This window comes from Balaenoptera ricei, chromosome 3 (genome assembly GCF_028023285.1).
Source record: "Balaenoptera ricei isolate mBalRic1 chromosome 3, mBalRic1.hap2, whole genome shotgun sequence".
NCBI lineage: Eukaryota > Metazoa > Chordata > Mammalia > Artiodactyla > Balaenopteridae > Balaenoptera > Balaenoptera ricei.
In genome coordinates, this window is record NC_082641.1 from 119,948,222 (window position 1) to 119,974,558 (window position 26,337).

At 39.4% G+C, this 26,337-nt stretch overlaps 1 protein-coding gene and 1 long non-coding RNA gene across 2 annotated transcripts in view; one reads left to right on the plus strand and one right to left on the minus strand.

The window, feature by feature from the left end:
* The window catches only part of LOC132362601 (uncharacterized), a 354,028-nt gene that overhangs the window by 156,436 nt on the left and 171,255 nt on the right, over positions 1-26,337 (plus strand). The window lies entirely within an intron of this gene.
* Positions 18,122-25,895, minus strand: LOC132362069 (large ribosomal subunit protein uL30-like). The gene is made up of 2 exons (XM_059916027.1): positions 25,548-25,895; positions 18,122-18,557 (listed from the first exon to the last, which is right to left on the minus strand). Exons 1-2 carry the CDS (start codon positions 25,893-25,895, stop codon positions 18,159-18,161), a joined length of 747 nt encoding a protein of 248 aa, XP_059772010.1. The 3' UTR covers positions 18,122-18,158.

Consider the following 26,337-nt stretch of genomic DNA (forward strand, 5'->3'; position numbering starts at 1 on the left):
TGCCAACAGGAGTGATCCAAAGAAAATAAATGAAAACTTGTCTGCTTTGCACTGTTTTGATGGGCAGTCTCTTTTCTCAGTCATGGTTCCTGGGCTGTTTCTTCTCAGGTTGTAGCAGAGTAGAACAAACTCACACTGAAAGGCCTGGCAATGTTTTCATGCGGTGATAATTCACAGCTCCAAATTTACAGGACTCTGCACTGCTCTCTCCTCACTACCTAAGGCACTGCCTGGTAAGAAACTAAACATTGAAGGAGGCACATTAAGTCTTTGGAGCCATTGGCTTGCTGATCCGAACTCTGAATGCAGTTACAACAACAGCAAAGCAATAACAACAGTTACTGTTATTTTATAACGTAATCTATGAGCAGTTCAACAACAAAGCAATAACAACAATTACTGTTATTTTAAAACGTAATCTATGAGCGGTTCAACAACAAAGCAATAACAACAATTACTGTTATTTTAAAACGTAATCTATGAGCAAAGCTCATTATGAATGCCCTTATATCTCTTCAAATGACAAGTCATTGTCAACTGAGTTTGAAGGAGTGAAGAGAACTCCCATCAGATGACCAATGCCATCTTTCTCCACTTTGGAAAATATGGAGTTCTCTTGGTAGACACTGAAGACTCCAAAGCTGGAATTTTGAAAGAGCTAATGCACATCCTCAAGCTCCAAATTCTCCTGCTTGTTATTATCCCCACTTTTCAGATGAACCTGCTTGTCTTTAGTTAACTAGTGAAGAGAAGCTACGTAGTAAAGTGGGTAAGAGTCTGACTTTGTCTCAGACAGGTTTGAGTTCAAGCCCCAGCTCTACCACTCATAGCCTGAGTGATCTTGGGTATGTTCCCTAAGCTCTCTCAGCCTGTACTTCACCTACTCCAAGTCCATCTATGTTATTGCAAATGGCAAAATTTCATTCTCTTTTACGGCTGAGTAGTATTCCATTGTATGTATACGCCACATCTTCTTTATCTGTCACCTGTTGATGGACACTTAGGTTGCTTCCATGGCTTGGCAATTGTAAATAATGCTGCTATGAACATTGGGATGCATGTATCTTTTCAAATTAGTGTTTTTTTTTTTTTTTTCTTTTTTTGGATATATACCCAGGTGTGGAATTGCTGGGTCATATGGTAGTTCTATTTTTTTAGTTTTTTGAGAATCCTCCATACTGTTTTCCACAGTGGCTGCACCAATTTACATTCCCACCAACAGTGTACAAGGGTTCCCTTTTCCCCACATCCTCGCCAGTATTTGTTTTGTGTGTTCTCTTTGTTAATAGCCGTTCTGACCAGTGCAAGGTGATATTTCATTGTGGTTTTAATTTGCATTTTAAGCATAGTTATTTATTTATTTATTGGCCACGTGGTGTGGCATGTGGAATCTTAGTTCCCCGACCAGGGATCAAACCCATGCCCCCTGCAGTGGTTACAGAGTCTTAACCTCCAGGGAAGTCCCCAAGCACAGTTATTTTAAAGTACTTATCAGCTAGCTCTGAAATTGGAATCATCTGTGAATCTGATTCTCCTGTCTGCCTATGATTTTTATCCTTCATTTTATTATTGTGGTGTATCACATTTATTGATTTGCATATGTTGAACCATCCTTGCGTCCCGGGAATAAATCCCACTCTCTCTCGGTGTATGATTCTTTTAAGGTACTGTTGAATTCAGTTTGCTAATATTTTGTTGAGAATTTTTGCATTTATGTTCATCAGGGGTTGTTCATCAGGGTTGTTGGCCTGTAATTTTCTTTTCTTGTCATGTCCTGATATGGCTTTGGTATTTAGATAATACTGGCCTTGTAAAATGAATTTGAAAGTACTCCCTCCACTTCAATTTTGACAAGAGTTTGAGAAAGATTGGTATTAATTAATCTTTAAATGTTTTGTAGAATTCACCAGTGAAGCCATCTGGTCCTGGACTTTTCTTTGTTGGGAGTTTTTTTTTTATTACTGATTCAGTCTCCTTACTGATAATTGTTCTGTTCATATTTTCTGTTTCTTCTTGATTCAGTCTTGGTAGGTTGTATATTTCTAGGAACTTACCCATTTCTTCTAGGTTATCTAATTTGTTGGTATATAATTATTCATAGTAGTTTTTTATGATCATTAGTATTTCTGTGTTATCAGTTATGATGTCTCCTTTTATTTCTGATTTTATTTATTTGAATCTTCTTTTTTTTTTTCTTGGTCTAGGTAAAGTTTTTTCAATTTTGTTTATCTTTTCAAGAAAAACAGCTCTTAGTTTCATTGATCTTTTCTATTGTCTTTCTAGTTTCTATTTCATTTATTTCTGTTATGATCTTTGTTATTTCCTTCCTTTACTAACTTTGGGCTTCATTCATTCTTTTTCTACTGCCATGAGGGGTAAAGTTAGATTGTTTATTTGGGATCTTTTTTGTTTCTTAGTGTAGGTGTTTTTGCTGTAAACTTCCCTCTTAGAACTGCTTTTGCTGCAGCTCTTAAGTTTTGGTATGTCATGTTACCACTTAAATTTGTCTCAAGTTGTTTTTTAATTTCACTTTTCATTTCTTCTTTGACCCATTGGTTGTTCAGAAACATGTTGTTTAGTCATGTTTCTGTGAATTTTCCAGTTTTCCTCTTGTAATTGATTTGTAGTTATATACTATTGTGGTCAGAAAATATGCTTGATATGATTTCAGTCTTCTTAAATTTGTCCAGACTTGTGGCCTAACAAATGATCTGTCCTGGAGAACGTTCCATGCATACTTGAGAAGGATGTGTATCCTGCTGCTGTTGGATGGAATGTTCTATATATGTCTACTAGGTCTCTCTGCTCTTAACATGTAAGTTAAGTCCAATATTTCCTTATTGATACTCTGTCTGTCGTGATTTATTCATTGTTGAAAGCAGGGTATTGAAGTCCCCTGTTATTATTGTATTGCTGTCTATTTTTCCCTTCAGATCTGTTGATATTTGCTTAGTATATTTAGGTGCTCTGGTATTGGATACATAAATATTCACAATTATTATATCCCCTTGATGAATTGACCCCTTTATCAATATAATGACCTTCTTTGTCTCCTGTTAACATTTTTTTGGCTTAAAGTCTATTTTTCCCAGTGTAGGTATGGTTACCCCTACGTTCTTTTGGTTTCCATTTGCATTAAATATCTCTTTCCATCCCTTCACTTTCAGTCTATGTGTGTCCTTAAAGATAAAGTGAGTCTCTCGTAGGTAGCATATAGTTGGGGTTGTTGTTGTTTTATCCAGTCAGGTGCTCTATGTCTTTTTATTGTAGAATTTAATCAATTTACATTTAAAGTAATTATTGGTAGGCATGGATTTACTATTACCATTTTGTTCATTATTTTCTGGCTGTTTTGTATTTTGTCTCTTTCCTCCTCTTTTGCTTTTTTCATTTGTGATCTCATAATATTCTATGTTGGTATGCTTTTATTCCTTTCTTTTTATCTTCTGTGTATTTACTATAGTTTTTAAAATTTTGTAGTCACCATGAGGCTTACATTAAAAACATCCTATAACAGTCTATTTTAAGCTGATAACAACTTAACTTCCATCACATACAAAAGCTCTACATTTTTACACTCCCTACCACATTTTATGTTTCTGATGTCACAATTTATATCTTCTTATGTTGTGCATCCATTAACAAATTAGTTTAGTTATAGTTATTTTAAGTACTTTAGTCTTTTAACCTTTATACTAGAGTTATGTTATTTATCTTAGCACCATTACAATTTAGAGTATTCTGAATTTATATATTTACCTTTACCAGTTTGTTTTATACTTTCATATGTTTTCATGTTACTAATTACTGTCCTTTTCTTTCAGCTTGAAGAACTCTCTGTAACATTTCTTGTCCAGCCAGTCTAGTGGTGATGAACTCCTTCAGTTTTTGTTTGTCCAGGGAACTCTCTCTCCTTCAATTCTGAAGGACAGCTTTGCTGGGTAGAGTATTCTTTTTTTTTTTATTTTTTCTGGCTGCGTTGGGTCTTCGTTGCTCTGCACGGGCTTTCTCTAGTCGCAGTGAGCGGGGTCTACTCTTTGTTGTGGTGTGTGGGCTTCTCATTGCAGTGGCTTCTCTTGTGGAGCACGGGCTCTAGGTGCGCAGGCTTCAGTAGTTGTGGCACGCGGGCTCAGTAGTTGTGGCGTGCAGGCTCAGTAGTTGTAGTGCACGGGCTTAGTTGCTCCGTGGCATGTGGGACCTTCCCAGGCCAGGGATCGATCCCATGTCCCCTGCATTGGCAAGCGGATTCTTAACCACTGCGCCACCAGGGAAGTCCCGGGTAGAGTATTCTTGATTGGCAGGTTTTTTTCTTTCATCAGTTTGAATACATCGTCCACTCCCTTCTGGCCTGAAATGTTTCTCTGCAAAATATGCTGAACAAGGGTTCCCTTGTACATAACAAGTAGCCTTTTTCAAGCTGCTTTTAAGATTCTCTGTCTTTAACATTTGACAATTTGATTATAACGTGTCCTATTGTGAATCTCTTTGGATTCTTTTTAGGTATGTTTTGGGCTGCCTGAATCTGGGTGTCTGTTTCTTTCTCCAGGTTAGGGAAGTTTTCAGTCATTATTTCTTTGGATAATCTTTCTGCTGCTCTCTCTCTCTTCTCTTTCTGAGACATCTGTATTATTTATATGCATTCACTTAATAGTACGTCATAAGTCTTTTGAGCTATCTTCACTCTTTTTATTCTTTTTTCTTTTTGTTCTTTTGATAGGGTAGTGGAAATCACCAAATCTTCAAGTTTACTAATCTTTTCTTTTGCTTTAGCTAGTCTATTGTTGAACCCCTCTATTTAATTTTTCAGTTTAGTTATTGTATTCTTTATCTCTGATTTCTCTTTGGCACTTTTTTATATTTTTAATTTTTTTTGGTTGAAATTCTCACTTTATGCATTGCTCTCCTGACCTTAGTGACCATTTTATGACCAGTATGTGGACCTATCAGATAAATGACTTATCTCCATTTCATTAAGATTGTTTCTAGAGATTTATCTTGTTCTTTTGTTTAGAACATATTCCCTTATTTCTTTATTTTCCTTGACTCTCTGTGTTGGTTTCTACACATTAGATAAAACAACCATCTCTCTTAGCCTTGACAGACTGGACTTGTGTAGGAGATGAGCCTAGTCAATCAGCCCACCTTGAGCTCCTAGTTGCCTCTCAAACCTTTGTGATTGTCCAAGCCATACGACTACATATATATATATTTTTCAGATTCTTTTCAATCATAGGTTATTACAAGATACAAATGCTATGCTGTACAGTAGGTCTCGTTTATCTATTTTATATATAATAATGTGTATTTGTTAATCCCAGATTCCTAATTTATCCCTTACTCCTCCTTTCCCCTTTGGTAACCATAAGTTTGTTTTCTATGTCAGTCTGTTTCTGTTTTATAAATAAGTTCATTTGTATCTTTTTTTTAGATTCCACATATAAGCAATCTTTCTCTGTCTGACTGACTTCACTTAGAATGATAGTCTCTGGGTCCATCCATGTTGCTGCAAATGGCATTATTTCATTCTTTTTATAGCTGAGTAATATTCCATTATATATATATATATATATACCACATCTTCTATATACAGTCCTCTGTTGATGGAGACTTAGGTTGCTTCCGTGTCTTGGCTATTGTAAATAGTGCTGCTATGAGCATGGGGGTGCACGTATCTTTTTGAATTAGAGTTTTCATCCTTTCTGGATGTATGCCCAGGAGTGGGATTGCTGGATCATATGGTAGCTCTATTTTTAGCTTTCTTTAAGGAACCTCCAAACTGTTCTCCATAGTCAAGCCACCATCTTTGTTCTTAGTGGTTCCCAGTAGATGAGGATGTGCCAAGATCTGTCAGTGTATGAAAGACATGGGAAATGCCACGTGCCTGTTCAGGTTCCCAGAGGACTACTCATTGCTTCCCCTTTCAGCCCGCTATGCAGGCTAATTGGAAGCCTGACATTCAGGCAGCAGCTGGGAAAATCAGGACATTATATGTATAGTCTAGCACCTATCAGGAAGAAACTGGGATCTGGGTATTTTTGTTTACTCCCTCTGTGCTGAGCCAGAGAGAATATTTGGGCACACAAGCACTCCCACAGACTAGAACCACCTCTTTGTTTCATGTGGTCCTGGGGGACTCATGAATGCTGAGCCCCATCAGTTCCCAGAGCTAGGTAATTTGGGAACCTGTCCCTTGGGTAGCAGCCATAATAGTTGGGGTGCTAGAAGTATGGACAAGTTCCTTCCAGGGAGAAGCTGGTGACTTGGTTTTAGTATTGGAGTGAGCCATGGGGAGACAGTAGAGGATGTGCCCACCAGCTCTTTTGGGCTTCCAGGAGGATCCCTGTCAGTTCCCACATGCAGGCTGGTTAGAAGCCAGAACCTCAGAAAGCAGCTGGAGAAGTTTGCAGTCAGATCACTTCCAGGGAGAAACTGAGGGATGGACATTTTTGTCTGATCTCTCTGAGCAGAGCTGGGAGTTGGGGGGTTGGTAATAGCCATGGGGAGTCCTCATGTACCTATTTAACAACTGCTTATTTACTTGCTATAGTTTTGTGGGATTTATGAATGCAAGCCCCATTGGCTCTCAGAGCTAGGTCATTTGGGGACCTGTACCTCAGGTGGCAGCCTTAAGAGTTGGGGCACTAGATTTGTGATCCAGATTCTTTGTTGCCCTGGGCAAAGCTTGGAGTTAAGGGTTCCCTCCGAATTGTAAAGTGCTATGCCAGGGGCTGAGTTTATGGGGAGAGTGTTTCTCAGCCTTTCCTTCCCATCTTGATGTGGTTTTTTTCTCAGTCACCAGTGTGTAGGAGTTACTCAACTAGTTTTTGGATTTCTCTGAGAGAAGATTGATTCACCTGTTCCTGTATATTCAGTGCATCCATGGGAGGGGGAGTCAGGAGCCTCTTATGTCACCGTTGTTTAATGGGTACAGAGTTTTAGTTTGTGCCCAACAATGTGAATGTACTTAATGCCCCTAAATTGCACCTTCAAAAAATGGTTAAAAAGACAAATTTCATGTATATTTTATTTACCATGACAAAATTTTTAAAAATCCACAGTGAACAAAATATCAAAATTGCCCTGTCACATTACTAATAGTGTCTTTGGATGAACAAACTAATTAATTTTGTATTAATAACAGAAGTGTTAATTTGTAGATCAATATAATCCAGTTGGTCAGTTTTTCCCCCTCTGTGGTAGAATGCTTGTGTCCTGTATAAGAAGTCTTTGCCTTCCCCCAAATCATGAAGATTTTCCACTTAGTTTCCTACTAAAAGCTATATTGTCTTATTTTTCACATTTAGATCTTCAGTCTATCTAAAATCTACTGATGTGTGGTTTGAAGTAGGGGGTCAAGGTTCTTTTTTTTCTATATGAATATCTAATCAACTCAGACCATTTTATTGAAAAGACTATCTTTTCTCATAACAGTACACACTCAGGTGTGGGTCTGTTTCATTAGTCAGTTTGTCCATTTTTGCATGAATTAGTATAGCCAATGAATGCCTTAATTAATGTAGCTTGATATTTGGTAGTTTTAAGTCCCTCAATTTTGTTCTCAATTCAAGATTGTCTATTTTATTCTATCTCTTTGTTTTTCCATATGAATTTTAGAATCAGCTGGCCAATTTCCAGGAAAAAGAAGGAAAAACTATGCTGAGATTTTATTTGTACTTGCATAGCATCGGTAGTTAAGTGTGGGGAAACTTGAAATAATTGAATATTGAACTTTCCTGTCTATGAACATATTGTATCTCTTCCTTTTTTAGGTGTTATTTTTCTCAGTAGTGCTTTGTAGTTTTCAGTGCAGAGGTCTTACAAATCTTTAATTTATTTCCAGGTGTTTCATGCTTTTTGATCCTATTGTAAATGGCATCATTTTAATTTTCCTATTTGTTTGTTGCTTGCATATAGAAAAAAAGTTTTTAATATCAACCTTAAACCAGTGACCTTGTTAAATTTGCTTACTAAACCTAGTAGATTCTTCTATATTATTCACATATATATAATCATGTCATCTCCAAATAGTGACAGTTTTATTTTTTCCTTTCCAATCCTAAGCCTTTTTATTTATAGCTGTTACCTCTACTTCTTCTTCTTCTTTATTATTATTATTATTATTATTCTGAGAAGGGCCTCCGATAAAATGTCAAAGTCAGGTGTTTTGGTCTTACTCCATCTATCAAGCAGAAAGCTTTCAATATTTTACTAATGTTTCAGTTAGCCTTTGCTGGGACAAGCCACTCCAAAACACAGTGGCTTAATATAATAATGATTTATTCCTTCTCACCATTCTGTGAACTGGTTGGGTAGTTCTTCTGCTGGATTCAGGCAGGTTCACTCATGTGGCTGTTTGCATCTAGGCTGCAAGATCCAAGATGGCCTCACTCGCATGTCTTGCAGTTGATGAGGGCTGCTGGCTTGGGCATCTCCTTTATCCTCCAGGAGGCTTTTCATCCTCCAGTAGCTAAGACTGGCTTCCTTAAAGGTGTCCTAATGGCGGTGTTCCACGAGGCAGCTTGTCTTTTTAACAAACCATGGTTGACAATCGCAATTAGACATGGCAGCTAGAAAGAGGGAGAAAGCAAAACTAAAGACCTGAACGTCTATAGATAATTAGCTTATAAATAATCTAGTGTAAGAATCCTTAAAAAAAATTAAATGTCTGGGTGCTTTGGAAATAATCCTAGGTGTGAAGAAGTGGATGGAAATGTAGGAAATATGAAAAGGCACTTCACTTTTGTACAGTGGAATTATCATCTGGAATTAGGGAAGAATAGGAACTTCCCAGCCACTAGCCTTTTGAAAATATTTCTCCTAGTGAAGACTAAAAATACATCCCTGCCCCAGGCAAGCCCCTGACACAGTGATCAGTGGGCCTTTCTGGCACCTTTTCCATTATTTCAGAAAGTTGGATATAAAATTAAAAAAATTTTAAAAAGACCCTTTTAACTAATGCATTATAAAATCAAATAGTTTTAAAGGTAGCTTTTGGATTGGTATAAACTCCAGTGATTTCCAAGGAGCCACGTGTCAGTCTCACCTCTGCTTGGGTGTTATGCTACTCTAACGTCAGGTTTCTAAGCAAAATATTTTATTCAAAACTTTTTAAGGGGAAAAAAAGCGTATTTAGTAAGTTTCCACTGCTTAGTGAAGAATCAAGGGAGAGTATCTTACAGATTTCTAATAAACCATTTTGATTATACCTGGAAAATCCCATCTTTAAAAATGAAAGTCTTGCTTAACCTTGAGACTTTCTCGTGTACTTATAAGGTTGATGTACTGAAAGTTGTGTGTCTGGGTTTTAAGAATAGTTTTGAAATCACAGCTAGTTCTGTATGTAGAGTAAAATGTTAAATATTCTTTCCTTCAGAAATCAAAGAAAGTCTCTTAGCAAAGTTCACCTCTGCAATGTAATGAAGAAAACCTCAAATCTTTTGATACAAACAGAAGGTCTACTGTAAAGATGTCATCTCTTCTATATGAAATTTCACTTCTTGGAATTATTCAGTTAAACCAAAGGGGAAATTGAAAGTTTAATGTTAGGGATATAGACCAATAGATAGACATATTTTAAGTTACTTTTATCATGAAATGTGAACAAAAAGAAAGACATTAGAATTGTGAGATTGATTCTCTCTTCTCTTTGGTGTTTTAGTCTAATAAAATCTATAGTGGGACTTTCGTGGCGGTCCACTGGTTAAGACTTCGCTTTCCAATGCCGGGGGTGCGAATTGGATCCCTGGTTGGGGAGCTAAGATCCCATGTGCCTCTCAGCCAAAAAACCAAACGATAAAACAGAAGCAGTATTGTAACAAATTCAATAAAGACTTAAAAATAAAATCTATAGAATTCCTATATATGGTTATTATTGTTATAGCATGTGTTAAGTTTTCAATTGGTGCCATAACAAATTACCACAAACTTAGAGGCTTAAAATAGTAGAAATTTATTATCTCACAGTTTTGTAGGTCAGAAATCTGGATGAGCTTGGTCCTTTGTTCTTGGTCTCACAGACCGAAATCAAGGTGTGGGCAGGGCTGAGTTCCTTTTAGGAGGTTCGGGGGGAAGAATCCACTTCCAAGCTCATACAGGTTGTTGGCAGAATTCAGTTGCTTGTGGTTTCAGGACCTGAGGTTCCCATTTCTTGATGGCTGTCATCTGGCACTGCCCTTAGCTCCTAAACACCTCTCATGAGAAAGCCTTGCCAAAAAAAAAAGGCTTTTAGGACTTGAAGGAAGGGTCTTAACCCCTTGCAAGCCTTGCAGCCTGAGCTCTCAGGGTCTGTCAAGGGACATCAAACCCATGGCTTTTTAGATGCAATGTCTCTTCTAGTTAGTTATTGAGTATTCAAGGGTTTTTAGGGTTGGGGTTGCTTATTTTATGCTGTTTCCATGGTCACCACCTTTCCCGAGACTACCGTGGTACCACTTCTAGGGAATCCTTGGTGCTGAAAGTCAGCGGTCCCCAACCTTTTTGGCACCAGGGACTGGTTTCGTGGAAGACAATTTTTCCATGGACAAGGGGTGGGGCATGGTTCAGGTGGTAACGCGAGCGATGGGGAGCGATGGGGAGCGATGGGGAGCGATGGGGAGCGATGGGGAGTGGTAGATGAAGCTTTGCTTGCTTGCCTGCTGCTCACCTCCTGCTGTGCGGCCCAGTTCCTAACAGGCAGTGGACTGATACTGGTCCGCAGCCCGGGGGTTGGGGACCCCTGCTGTAAGTGATTATAGTTCTTTTGGCCAACCCTTACCAAATGTTGTGGTCTTTTAAAAATTAGAGCCTCTATTAGACAAGCTTGCTTTCTCAAATTTTTTAAAAGTGAAATTTATTGAACTGTATTTTACATAAAATAAAAAGCACCCATCTTAAGCGTACATCTTGATAAAGGTTTGAGAGAGTTATACATCCATGTAACAGTTACCACTGTCATGATATACAGCATCTCCTTCAACCTAAAAGATTTCCTTGCGCCCATTCCAGTAAGTCCTCACCCCCACCCCTCATCCTCCCTACCCTACCGCACCCCAGGCAACCACTGATCTGCTGTTTGTCACCATACAATTGATTCATCTTCTCTAGAGTTTTATATATATATACACACACACACACGATATATACACACACACTTTGTCTGGCTTCTTTTGCTTTGTGTAGTATTTTTGAGATTCATCCATGTTGTTGTGCATATCAGTAGTTTCTTCCTCTTTATTGTTGAGTAGTTTTCTGTTGTATAGATACACCCCAGTTATCCTTTTCTGTATCACTAGATTAAATCTGCTAATATTTTGTTAAGCACTTTTGTATTTATGTTCATGAGGGATATTGGTCTGTCATTCTCTTTTCTTATAATCTCTTTGTCTGGTTTTGGTATCAGAGTAATACTGGCCTCATAAATTGATTTGGGAAGTATTAGGGACATCTACTGCTATTTCCAGGTGGCTTTTCCTGGCCGTCTGTTGGGCATTACTTCTCCAAGAGGCCCAGAGATGTCCTTCAAAGAGCTCTTTTTACAGGCCCAGGGAAGATGCAGAAACCCCTGGCACTGCCCTCAGGTTTTGTGGCTTAGCAGCAATCCCCATTCCTGTTCAGGGTGTGGTACATCAGCAGGGTACAGATGTTCAAGTACTATATACAGCAACTCCCAAACCCTGAACTTCCAAAGAATTTCAGCCACCCTCTTGAGTACAGCTGCTTCTGCTGCTTTGGTGTGAAGCAGAGGCTACACTCCTTCCCTCTGGGATGATCTAGTGTAATCCCCTAAATCAAAAATGCAATTTTCTTCTAAGAGTAGAGGTGAGGGAGAGGGAAGAGGCGAAGAAGGGATGGTGAGAGGGGTACGGTGCTCAGGCCTTCCTTGAGAGTGGAATGGGAAAAGGAGGCACTTTATTGTTCCCTTGTAAGTACCCAGAAACAAAAGTTCAAGAAAAAAGTTAGCTTTCCCCCTAAACACTCTCTAAAAGGCAAACCAAGGAATCTAACACATCATATAATGTCCATCCTCAACCATTTATCTTTTACAAATGTGGAGACTGTCTCTCATCTCTGTCCGCCAGAGATAGCCAAATGTTTGAAAACTATTATAAGGTTTTGGGGACCTGAAGCAAATATGATTGCTGCTGACCTAGGCTGATTCCTCAGATATCCTGAGTTGGCATGCAGATCAGGCTCTTAGAGTTCTGGCTAGCAAAATCAGGATAAGGAACACATTATGATGACTCCCAGCTCAAGACTGAGTTTACTGCATCGTGCTATATAAAATCTCATGTTCTTCAAGTGCCTTTTTGTTGATATTTTGGGCTAAATGTCACAGCAAGAATAATCATCCTCAATACATTTGTTATAATTCTTATTGTGTGAGTGTGTGTGTGTATACACGTATATATACAAGTGCAGTTATTATAGTTATGATTAAGGCATTAATATATTGAAGATGTAATACATAACATTTGAGAGTCTGTTTCCCTGTGCTGTTTGGGAGACTCACTAGACTCCTAAATGGGCTGGAACAAGTTACCAGAACCACGGCCATTCACAGAGACTCAAGGATGTCAATCCCCATTCCCAGGTAACTACATTGTAAACCAGACTTGTTGCTTGGATGGGAAACCAGGACTGAGTGGAAGGTTTATAAGAAAAATGGTTGTTTTGTTGGAGTGGTTGGAGTTTGACCTTGACTATAGAAAGATATTTGGGTGAACCAGTTCCCATGAGCCAAGGAACCAAGATGGTTCAGGGAGGCCATGTAGTAGAGGCAAGGAGGAGCGAACCTCAGGAGGGAGGAGGGAATCAAGACCTGTTTTAAAGAGTAGTATCGTAAGAGAATGAAAAGGACATAAGATGGAGAGGCAAGTCCCTAAATTCAGGTTCTGCCTCTACCACACTGTAGTTTTGTGGCCTTGGGCCCTTCACTTACTCTCTTTGGGTCTTAGTTTCCGCATTTATAAAAAGAAAGTTAAAGAGTTTGGTGATTAAATATGTCTAGATTTCAAATTCTAAAACTGTGAGGACATAAGGGTTCCTTATTTATGTTTTCTTGTTTGTTTGATAATGCTATTGGTAAAGCCATCAGCTGATCTGAGACATTATAAATGGAAACAAAGAAAGTTTATTTTGTCTCTGCTTCAACTAGAGGCAATGGTCAGGCACAGTAGAAGAACCTCAAGGAAGGGGCAAGAATCAGAGACTGCTCAACATTCATTCCTTCTAGAAGATTTTTCTCTCATTCTTTCAACGATTTTATGTTATTTAAGCACATGGTGACTTTGCTAAAGGAAGCTATAAAAGTCCTGATATCCCAAGATGTAAGCAAACCCCACAGAAATCTTGTAATTTTCCCTACTTATGAACAATAATGTAGGTCCTCTAAATGATTATACTGAGCATAAATATGGAAAGCTCTTGGAGTTGGCAGTGGATTGTTTGACCAGCCTCTCCAACTTTCAAGGGACCACTTTGTCTCCTGGGAACTGCTCCCCATGCATCCCCCCCATACCTCCCCACACCCATCCACCCATCCACCTAGCCTGCCCAGGGTGGACAGGTGTGTCTGTGTAACGTGGTCACCTTCTGGCTGCCTTCTCTTTGCTGGAACTCGGTTGATTTTGAGACTAAGAAAGCATCATGGAATCACTTCGGAGTAAGTTTTGCTTTGGAACTCTGAATTTTCGTGGGTTAATAAGGAGGAGGAATAGATTCGGGACTGAGCAGGGCAGAGCTAAAGACTTTCAAGGATTTTGCTGATCACCCAGCTTGCAATGTCCGGTGGGTCGTTGAACATACAGACCCACAGCTCCCCAAAGAAGGGCAGACACAGGGTGGGGGGCATCAGGGAAGAGGCTCTCTTTGAAGATGTAGGAACAGCTGTAGTCACCCAAGGAGAGTGGAAGAGGCCAAGAACAGACCCTTATGCAAAAAAAAAGAGGAAAAAAAGGCAACCAAAAGAGATGGTGAAAGATGGTTAGGGCTGTGGGCCAGGCCTGTGTCACTGTCCTTTGCTCTCGGAGGAGAAAGCCGGTGGCTCATTCACGTGTCCTCTGTCTGTTCTACAGATCACCAGTTTGCGATATTTTGTGCCTAGGATGTCAACATTTCCGGAATATATTAGTGTTCCAGCTTGTCTAGCAATCTGTCCACATGCACCATTAATTCCTAAGTAGGAAAGATAAAATATCTGGCCTTGCTGTGTCTGCCACATTTCCCATCCCTTCCATTCTGTTCAGATTGACGAAGGTACCCACTAGACCTTTTGGAGGGGATCCAAGAGGCTGGACAGCAGTGTCACAGCCCTGGTGACTTGCTCTAGGCCAAAGGAGATAGGTAAGTGTTAGAATTCATCTTCTGGCCTCTTGATTTCTTCTTCTTCTTTTTTTTGGTGGTGGTGGTGGGAATGGGCTCTGTAACTTTCCTCTTATAGGGGACCAAGAAAGGAAGGACTTCTGGATCTTGTGGGCAAGAGAGAATGCCCAAGATTCAGATAAGACCTAGAGTTTTAGTTTCTTCCCTTGGGCGTCTCCCTAAGTCTCGCCAAATTCTCACCAGTAATGAGATGGAGTTGGATGCTTTTGCTCCAGTAGAGCCTAGTAGCTTCCTCCCGTGTCCATGATACCAGACAGAGAAATATTTGTTTGGTTGAGTGAATGTTTTTATATTTCATTTTATCTGTTTCAGAAAATAAATGGACATAGTTTCAGTTTGAACTATATTCCTAGGCTTTATTTATGTAGTTAAAACCTAAGTTTAGGGCTTCCCTGGTGGCGCAGTGGTTAAGAATCCACCTGTGCCAACGCAGGGGACACGGGTTCGAGCCCTGGTCCGAGAAGATCCCACATGCCGTGGAGCAACTAAGCCCATGCGCCACAACTACTGAGCCCACGTGCCACAGCTACTGAAGCCCGTGTGCCTAGAGCCCGTGCTCCGCAACAAGAGAAGCCACCACAATGAGAAGCATACACACCGCAACGAAGAGTAGCTCCTGATCGCCACAACTAGAGAAAGCCTGCGCACAGACAAAATAAATAAATTAAACAAACAAACAAACAACAACAAAAAAACCCCTAAGTTTAGTTTTGCCATTGAGAGGAAAAAAAAAAAAGAAATACTTGGGCTCAGTTCAAAATTCACAAAACGTGCAGCTTTTTGGTACACAGTATGGTTCAAATCCCTGGCTATTTCTTCTCAGCTGTCTCCTTCAGAGAGAAGTGGGGTAACATCTTCCCCTTTACTAGAAAGGCCTATGAAAAATTGGTTATTATTTATTATTCCTCTTCTATTTCTCTCTGCATAAAGATGAATATTCCTAAATTTAGTGAAGTCTTGGTAGATCTTCTTCTCCTTGTCATGTCCTTCCTGTTTTAGTTGTGATCTGGCACAACTCTTGTGGTCACATGGGGGGGTTCTTTTTCGGGCAAAGTGTTGCTGTTTCTTTTTCTGCTTGAGCGTTCAGGACGGAACCTCTGTAGTAATTCCCGAGGTTCTTGCCCTCGACAGAAGAACAGTGACGAGGTTAATGAGGTGTCGGAAGATGGCAAAACCAGCTCCAGAGTTACGCTTTCCAACTTTTAAATTAGGAACCTGATGAATGGCTTGCTTGGAAAGTATTCTTTCACTGGGTGACACCCCCACCCAGCGGGAAGAGGTGAGGGAGAACATGATGAGATCGAGCAGGCCAGTCCCTCTCTGTCCGCTTTCTCCCATCTGCCCAGCTCCCACCCAGAGCCTGTAGCTGTCTGTAACCTCCATAAATAATGCCCCAGGGGCTTCCAGAGGCTTCCGAAGACCAGGGCTGCCAGTGTAGCATGAATTGCCACAGAAACATGAGCTAGCTGGGAGCTTTCTCTTCCCGTTTTTCTCCTGCAGACCATTGGTTTGGATCCAAAGTTTCCCACAGCTTTTTGGTGTGTTTGTTAGATGGAGCATTAGATGTGGGCTCTTGTGGGACTGGCTCCTTACAGGCACTCATAGTCCTGAAACCAGAAGGTTTGGGATGGGGGGGACTGTCCTTGTTAAACAATCTAGGAAGCTCCACTGCGAGAACGCAAATTTGCCAAGTTTGGACCTCAGAGGAAACGCTCTGAGCGTTGTGTCGTGGTAGATGTGTGCTCTGGTACTCTCCAGGACCCTGTGGACGGTAGCACCTGGACACAGCCACATTTCTTTTACCAAGTGAATCAGGTTTTGTCCAGGAAAGGTATCAAGGCTAGGAAGACAAACAGTGTGATTATATGTGGATGGATGAGGTGCAGGGAAAAGAACTCCTTCTAGGAATAGCAATATGCACCCTTCATTATAATTTTACAAAGCATATTTTCCAGACTGTGATCTTTGGGTATTTTAAGAGGTAGAGAAATCCATGGGAAATACAGGGAGGTGCAAGAGAGGAGGCGGTGATCAGAGGTTCCAAAGAGCAGTGACAGCAATGAGTGCTATTTCTCCTTTTACCCCACTGTTTTTTTAAACTTCACTTTGCAAACCTTTTGATGAGTAGTTCTGAATTTTAACGTATGCTTAGATTCGTATGACTACCACCACAATCAGGTACAGAACTGCCTCATCACCCCCCAAGAAAACCACTGTGCTATCTCGTTATGAGCACACACTTCCCTTCATCCACAACCCTTGGCAACCACTGGTCTGTCCTCCATTCCTCGAGTTTTTCTTTTTGAGAATGTCATTAAATGGAATCTTATAGTGTGTCACCTTTGGAAACTGGCTACTTTCACTCAGCATAATGCCCTTGGGATTAATCCCAGTTGTTGTGTGTATCGATAGTTTGTTCAATTTTATTACAATTTATGGATGTACCACGGTTTGTTGATCCAGGCACCTGCTGAAGGACATTTGGGTTGTTTTCAGTGACTTGAGTCTCTCATTTTTAAAAATTATGGTAAAAAAATATACATATAACACAAAACTTGCCATTTTTAAGTGCATAGTTTTATGGTATTAATTACATTCACAGTGTTGTGCAACCATCACTACTATTTGTTTCCAAAACGTTTTCATCACTCCACACAGAAACTCTGTAACCTTTAAGCAGTAACTCTCCATTCCCTCCAGCCCCTACTAACCTCTTGCCTACTTTCTGTCTCTGTAAATTTGCCTATTCTAGATATCACAAATAAGTAGAATCATACAATATTTGTCCTTTTGTGTCTGGCTTATTTCATTTTGTACAGTGTTTTCAAGATTCATCTCTGTGGTGGCATCTATCAGCACTTCGTTCCTTTCTATGGCTGAATAGTATTTCCTTGTATGTACCACATTTTGTTTATCCGTTCATCTGTTGATGGACACTTGGGTGGATTCCACCTTTTGGCAATTGTGAATAGTGCAGTTGTGAACATGGGTGTACAAGTATCTGTTTGGGTCCTTGCTTTTAATTCTTTGGCCACTCCCATATTTTAGTTTAAATTGGCAACTGGCGCCATGGGGGCGGTATATGTGAGAATTCTGTTTTCTAAGAATCTGTTGTTTGATCTAAGTCTAGTCACTGTTCTTTGTACTTAGTGTTCTTAAAGGATTTGAGGAATTCCACCAATTTTTTGTTCATTAGCTGCCTCAGGATTCTCGGAGGAGGAGGAAGGCAGTCACAATTTGGATACAGGGCAAGTGGAATCCAGGTGATGGGCTGGAGCCCACCAGTGGAGCCAGCCTCTGTGTGCAGCTTTCTCAGGCCATGGTATGATGGCTTGCTTGGGTCAAAGTGGTCTTTGTTAAGTATTTCATGTGATCTACTTTATGTGGTCTTTGCTACATTTCACCAATGTTTGCCGTGCCAGTAGGAGAGCACTTAAAGATAGAGGCAGAAAGTGCCAAGTGAGAAATAAAGTTTCTCACTCAGAAGAATCTGCTTTTATTTGTAAGACATGTCTGGACCTACCTAGACTCAGATAACTCAGCTAATTCCTTATCTGTTTAGAATAATTGGCAGTAGGGCCAACCTAAACTGTAAGTATGGGGAATAGATTTTGATTACCTTCAAGGATGTACCTTTGGGACCAAGAGCTTGATAGACTTTCCTTAATTAAGAGATAGCTATAATTTAAGTCACTGCATTTGCATACGATAGGAGCTAAAGTCATTTTTTCTTTTTTCAATTTGAAAGCAGTCACTGTTTATTAACTGACCAGATTACAAAAATAATCATGGTAGATACCTTAGTTCATCCTTCTAATAAGTCTGTTGATGTGGTCTTCCCTGTTGCCAGCATCTCCACCTTCTACAGAATGGGTGGTCTTTTTCTTCATTCCACCTCGTGGAGAAGACAGTTTGAAGGGCCACAGGAAGTTGTTTGCTTCTTTGAAACGTTTTCCAAAAGTATAGATCTCATGAATCAGATCCTCCATGCAGATAATACCGTATTTGCCAAGAGATCGAGCAATCAACACGTTATCCGTCAGGGCAATTTGCTTCTTGTTGATTTTGCCATAACGACGCTTGTAGATCAATTCATTTACTGACTTCAGGTTTGGGTACCCCCATGCAATGTATGGTTCCACAGTTCTCAGCATGTTAATTGAAGCCTTGTTGAGCTTCACAAAGGTGCCATTGAAAATCTGACAGGAGATTAACCAAGATGGCGGAGTAGAAGGACGTGCTGTCACTCCCTCTTGCGAGAGCACCAGAATCACAACTGACTGCTGGACCATCATTGACAGGAAGACCCTGGACTTCACCAAGGAGGATACCCCACGTCCAAGGACAGAGGAGAAGCCACAGTGAGACGGTAGGAGGGGCGCAAGCAGAGTAAAATCAAACCCCGTAACTGCTGGGTGGGTGACTCACAGACTGGCGAACACTTATACCACAGAAGTCCACCCACTGGAGTAAAGGTTCTGAGCCCCACGTCAGGCTTCCCAACCTGGGGGTCAGGCAACGGGAGGAGGAATTCCTAGAGAATCAGACTTTGAAGCCTAGTGGGAATTGGATTGCAGGACTTTGACGGGACTGGGGGAAACAGAGACCCCACTCTTGGAGGGCACACACAAAGTAATGTGTGCATCAGGACCCAGGGGAAGGAGCAGTGAGCCTGGGGGAGACTGAACCAGACCTACCTGCTGGTGTTGGGGGGTCTCCTGCAGAGGCGAGTGGTGGCTCTGTTTCACCGTGGGGATAAGGACACTGGCAGCAGAGGTTCTGGGAAGTTCTCCTTGGCGTGAGCCGTCCCAGAGTCTGCCATTAACCCCACCAAAGAGCACGGGTAGGCTCCAGTGTTGGGTTGCCTCAGGCAAAACAGCCAACAGGGAGGGAACCCAGCCCCACCCATCAACAGTCAAGTGGATTAAGGTTTTACTGAGCTCTGACCGCCACAGCAACAGGGAGGGAACCCAGCCCCACCCATCAACAGTCAAGTGGATTAAGGTTTTACTGAGCTCTGACCGCCACAGCAACAGTCAGCTCTACCCACCACCAGAGCCTCCCATCAAGCCTCTTAGATAGCCTCAACCACCAGAGGGCAGACAACAGAAGCAAGAAAAACTATAATCCTGCAGCCTGTGGACCAAAAACCACAGTTACAGAAAGATAGAGAAGATGAAAAGGCAGAGGGCTATGTACCAGATGAAGGAACAAGAAAAAACCCCAGAAAAACAACTAAATGAAGTGGAGATAGGCAACCTTCCAGAAAAAGAATTCAGAATAATGATAGTGAAGATGATCCAGGACCTTGGAATAAGAATGGAGGCAAAGATTGAGAAGATGCAAGAAATGATTAACAAAGACCTAGAAGAATTAAAGAACAAACAAACAGAGATGACCAATACAATAACTGAAATGAAAACTACACTAGAAGGAATCAATAGCAGAATAACTGAGGCAGAAGAACGGATAAGTGACCTGGAAGACAGAATGATGGAATTCACTGCTGCGGAACAGACTAAAGAAAAAAGAATGAAAAGAAATGAAGACAGCCTAAGAGACCTCTGGGACAACATTAAACGCAACAACATTCGCATTATAGGGGTCCCAGAAGGAGAAGAGAGAGAGAAAGGACCAGAGAAAATATTTGAAGAGATTATAGTCGAAAACTTCCCTAACATGGGAAAGGAAATAGCCACCCAAGTCCAGGAAGCGCAGAGAGTCCCATACAGGATAAACCCAAGGAGAAACACGCCGAGACACATAGTAATCAAAGTGGCAAAAATTAAAGACAAAGAAAAATTATTGAAAGCAGCAAGGGAAAAACGACAAATAACATACAAGGGAACTCCCATAAGGTTAACAGCTGATTTCTCAGCAGAAACTCTGCAAGCCAGAAGGGAGTGGCATGATATACTTAAAGTGATGAAAGGGAAGAACCTACAACCAAGATTACTCTACCCGGCAAGGATCTCATTTAGATTTGATGGAGAAATCAAAAGCTTTACAGACAAGCAAAAGCTAAGAGAATTCAGCACCACCAAACCAGCTCTACAACAAATGCTAAAGGAACTTCTCTAAGTGGGAAACACAAGAGAAGAAAAGGACCTACAAAAACAAACCCAAAACAATTAAGAAAATGGTCATAGGAACATACATATCGATAATTACCTTAAACGTGAATGGATTAAATGCCCCAACCAAAAGACATAGACTGGCTGAATGGATACAAAAACAAGACCCATATATATGCTGTCTACAAGAGACCCACTTTAGACCTAGGGACACATACAGACTGAAAGTGATGGGATGGAAAAAGATATTCCATGCAAATGGAAATCAAAAGAAAGCTGGAGTAGCTATACTCATATCAGATAAAATAGACTTTAAATTAAAAAATGTTACAAGAGACAAGGAAGGACACTACATAATGATCCAGGGATCAATCCAAGAAGAAGATATAACAATTATAAATATATATGCACCCAACATAGGAGCACCTCAATACATAAGGCAACTGCTAACAGCTATAAAAGAGGAAATCGACAGTAACACAATAATAGTGGGGGACTTTAACACCTCACTTACACCAATGGACAGATCATCCAAAATGAAAATAAATAAGGAAACAGAAGCTTTAAATGACACAATAGACCAGATAGATTTAATTGATATATATCGGACATTCCATCCAAAAACAGCAGATTACACATTCTTCTCAAGTGCGCACGGAACATTCTCCAAGATAGATCACATCTTGGGTCACAAATCAAGCCTCAGTAAATTTAAGAAAATTGAAATCATATCAAGCATCTTTTCTGACCACAACGCTATGAGATTAGAAATGAATTACAGGGAAAAAAACGTAAAAAGGACAAACACATGGAGGCTAAACAATACGTTACTAAATAACCAAGAGATCACTGAAGAAATCAAAGAGGAAATCAAAAAATACCTAGAGACAAATGACAATGAAAACACGACGACCCAAAACCTATGGGATGCAGCAAAAGCAGTTCTAAGAGGGAAGTTTATAGCTATACAAGCCTACCTAAAGAAACAAGAAAAAGCTCAAGTAAACAATCTAACCTTACACTTAAAGAAACTAGAGAAAGAAGAACAAACAAAACCCAAAGTTAGCAGAAGGAAAGAAATCATAAAGATCAGAGCAGAAATAAATGAAATAGAAACAAAGAAAACAATAGCAAAGATCAATCAAACTAAAAGTTGGTTCTTTGAGAAGATAAACAAAATTGATAAGCCATTAGCCAGACTCATCAAGAAAAAGAGGGAGAGGACTCAAATCAATAAAATCAGAAATGAAAAAGGAGAAGTTACAACAGACACTGCAGAAATACAAAGCATCCTAAGAGACTACTACAAGCAACTTTATGCCAATAAAATGGACAACCTGGAAGAAATGGACAAATTCTTAGAGAGGTATAACCTTCCAAGACTGAACCAGGAAGAAATAGAAAATATGAACAGACCAATCACAAGTAATGAAATTGAAACTGTGATTAAAAATCTTCCAACAAACAAAAGTCCAGGACCAGATGGCTTCACAGGTGAATTCTATCAAACATTTAGAGAAGAGCTAACACCCATCCTTCTCAAACTCTTCCAAAAAATTGCAGAGGAAGGAACACTCCCAAACTCATTCTATGAGGCCACCATCACCCTGATACCAAAACCAGACAAAGACACTACAAAAAAAGAAAATTACAGACCAATATCACTGATGAATATAGATGCAAAAATCCTCAACAAAATACTAGCAAACAGAATCCAACAACACATTAAAAGGATCATACACCACGATCAAGTGGGATTTATCCCAGAGATGCAAGGATTCTTCAATATACGCAAATCAATCAATGTGATACACCATATTAACAAATTGAAGAATAAAAACCATATGATCATCTCAATAGATGCAGAAAAAGCTTTTGACAAAATTCAACACCCATTTCTGATAAAAACTCTCCAGAAAGTGGGCATAGAGGGAACCTACCTCAACATAATAAAGGCCATATATGACAAACCCACAGCAAACATCATTCTCAATGGTGAAAAACTGAAAGCATTTCCTCTAAGATCAGGAACGAGACAAGGATGTCCACTCTCACCACTATTATTCAACATAGTTTTGGAAGTCCTAGCCACGGCAATCAGAGAAGAAAAAGAAATAAAAGGAATACAAATTGGAAAAGAAGAAGTAAAACTGTCACTGTTTGCGGATGACATGATACTATACATAGAGAATCCTAAAACTGCCACCAGAAAACTGCTAGAGCTAATTAATGAATATGGTAAAGTTGCAGGATACAAAATTAATGCACAGAAATCTCTTGCATTCCTATACACTAATGATGAAAAATCTGGAAGAGAAATTATGGAAACACTCCCATTTACCATTGCAACAAAAAGAATAAAATACCTAGGAATAAACCTACCTAGGGAGACAAAAGACCTGTATGCAGAAAACTATAAGACACTGATGAAAGAAATTAAAGATGATACCAACAGATGGAGAGATATACCATGTTCTTGGATTGGAAGAATCAACATTGTGAAAATGAGTATACTACCCAAAGCAATCTACAGATTCAATGCAATCCCTATCAAATTACCAATGGCATTTTTTACGGAGCTAGAACAAATCATCTTAAAATTTGTATGGAGACACAAAAGACCCCGAATAGGCAAAGCAGTCTTGAGGCAAAAAAATGGAGCTGGAGGAATCAGACTCCCTGACTTCAGACTATACTACAAAGCTACAGTAATCAAGACAATATGGTACTGGCACAAAAACAGAAACATAGATCAATGGAACAAGATAGAAAGCCCAGAGATTAACCCACGCACCTATGGTCAACTAATCTATGACAAAGGAGGCAAAGATATACAATGGAGAAAAGACAGTCTCTTCAATAAGTGGTGCTGGGAAAACTGGACAGCTACATGTAAAAGAATGAAATTAGAATACTCCCTAACACCATACACAAAAATAAACTCAAAATGGATTAGAGACCTAAATATAAGACTGGACACTATAAAACTCTTAGAGGAAAACATAGGAAGAACACTCTTTGACATAAATCACAGCAAGATCTTTTTTGATCCACCTCCTAGAGTAATGGAAATAAAAACAAAAATAAACAAGTGGGACCTAATGAAACTTCAAAGCTTTTGCACAGCAAAGGAAACCATAAACAAGACGAAAAGACAACCCTCAGAATGGGAGAAAATATTTGCAAATGAATCAACGGACAAAGGATTAATCTCCAAAATATATAAACAGCTCATTCAGCTCAATATCAAAGAAACAAACACCCCAATCCAAAAATGGGCAGAAGACCTAAATAGACATTTCTCCAAAGAAGACATACAGATGGCCACGAAGCACATGAAAAGATGCTCAACATCACTAATTATTAGAGAAATGCAAATCAAAAGTACAATGAGGTATCACCTCACTCCTGTTAGAATGGGCATCATCAGAAAATCTACAAACAACAAATGCTGGAGAGGGTGTGGTGAAAAGGGAACCCTCTTGCACTGTTGGTGGGAATGTAAATTGATACAGCCACTATGGAGAACAATATGGAGGTTCCTTAAAAAACTAAAAATAGAATTACCATATGACCCAGCAATCCCACTACTGGGCATATACCCAGAGAAAACCGTAATTCAAAAAGACACATGCACCCGAATGTTCATTGCAGCACTATTTACAATAGCCAGGTCATGGAAGCAACCTAAATGCCCATCAACAGACGAATGGATAAAGAAGATGTGGTACATATATACAATGGAATATTACTCAGCCATAAAAAGGAACGAAATTGAGTCATTTGTTGAGACGTGGATGGATCTAGAGACTGTCATACAGAGTGAAGTAAGTCAGAAAGAGAAAAACAAATATCGTATATTAATGCATGTATGCGGAACCTAGAAAAATGGTACAGATGAGCCAGTTTGCAGGGCAGAAGTTGAGACACAGATGTAGAGAATGGACATATGGACACCAAGGGGGGAAAACTGCGGTGGGGTGGGGATGGTGGTGTGCTGAATTGGGCGATTGGGATTGACATGTATACACTGATGTGTATAAAACTGATGCCTAATAAGAACCTGCAGTATAAAAAAACAAACAAAACAACTAATACTAAACTTTCATTGGGTTATTTGTATGGAAACATGTTAATATAAATGTTTCAGACATTACATGAAATTTCTAAAAATCTTATATTTGTATTTGTATGGAAATATGTATGGAAATATGTTAATATAAATGTTTCAGACATTACATGAAATTTCTAAAAATCATATTTGTATTTGTATGGAAATATGTATGGAAATATGTTAATATAAATGTTTCAGACATTACATGAAATTTCTAAAAATCTTATATTTGTACTTGTATGGAAATATGTATGGAAATATGTTAATATAAATGTTTCAGACATTACATGAAATTTCTAAAAATCTTATATGTTCTGGTATAATGTTATAAGTAATAATCCTAGTTATTACTTTAAAATGTATATCTCAGAAATAACTAATTTTCTTGTCAACTGCATTATTATGAACTGTCATCAAATCTTTAACCGTGGTCATTTTTAAGTCTTTTGTCATTTACAGACAGTTCTGGGTGTACTCTGATGATTTTGCAAATATGTTCCTATAAAAGGGTTTCATCTTCAAGAAATACATGGAAAAGACTCTGACAAGTACGGGTTTCTGGTAACGGACTGTACTGCTGAACTGAATGAATAAGCATTTTCAGAACTCTAATGAAAAACTGATGAACTCATAAAAGTGCTAACAAAAGATCAAGATGAAAAAAAAAAATTAATTACATGGGACTGAGTGAACTGATGAGGATGAGTATAATTTTTGTGACTTTCTGTCTGAATTAAAAAAAAAAAAAAAATTCCACAAGGACTCAGAGGCAAAGAATATACAAATCAATTTTCACTGCAAAGTAAAGGAGCTGTTACAGTGGAGGATTACTGGACTGAATGTCAATACTATGACATAGTATGAGTGTGTTTCATGTTTGGTAATTGCAATCATTGTTGCTTTTGTTGTGGTCATCCATGTACAATGCTTGGTGTCAGTCGATTTATCTCTTGTAAAAATAAAATACAGTGTGTGTGTGTGAAAAAAAAAAAAAAAAAGAAAATCTGACAGAGGTGAAGAAGCTGCAACACCTTTCGAACCTTTGGGCTCACACCATTGATACCTCTGATCCTGATGACAAATGCCAATTTGGGTTCCACGGGTACGTGGAAGTTGCCAGCTTTTCTTGCCATCCCAGCCATTCGAATTTCAGTTCTGTACATCTGCCGGTATTCCCTGTGGTAGTGCTTAGCTTTTTCATAGATAAGCTTCCTCCTTGCCTTTCGAAGCATCTTCTGGGCAAATTTCTTTCTCAGGTGCTTGATCTTAAGCTCTGCGAAATTCTTTCGCTTTTTAAGGGTTTCTGGCACAGCAGGAACCTTCTTTTTATTCTCTTCAGCACTTTCCATGGTTCCAGCCAGGAAACAGTTAAAGTCATTTTTAAAAAATGGTTGTATTTTTAAGTAGTGAAAAGTTTCTCCTCCAATGTTGCTAGTTTGCTTATTAAATTTCCCTTGATAAACATTGTAGAGATGGTTCAGCCCAGCCTTTCTTATCATAAATTGCCATCCCATAAAGACTAAAATAATAAGATTTTGTTCTGCATGGTTGGGCTTGCCCTCTTGGTAGTCTGAGTTGGTTGTTGTTTGTTTGTTTTTTGTTTTTAATGTGTAAGCATTCTTTGCCCCTAAAGCTTGACAAACCCTCCCTTTTCCAGCCTCCTGCTACAGCCTGTCACCAGGTCTAGGATTCTCACTCCTGGAGGGACTCCTTTGGCTTAAATCTCTTCATTTCCAGGAAGCTGTTAAATCTGAGAGTGGTGATGGTGGTAGTGTGTGTGTGTCTTTCTGT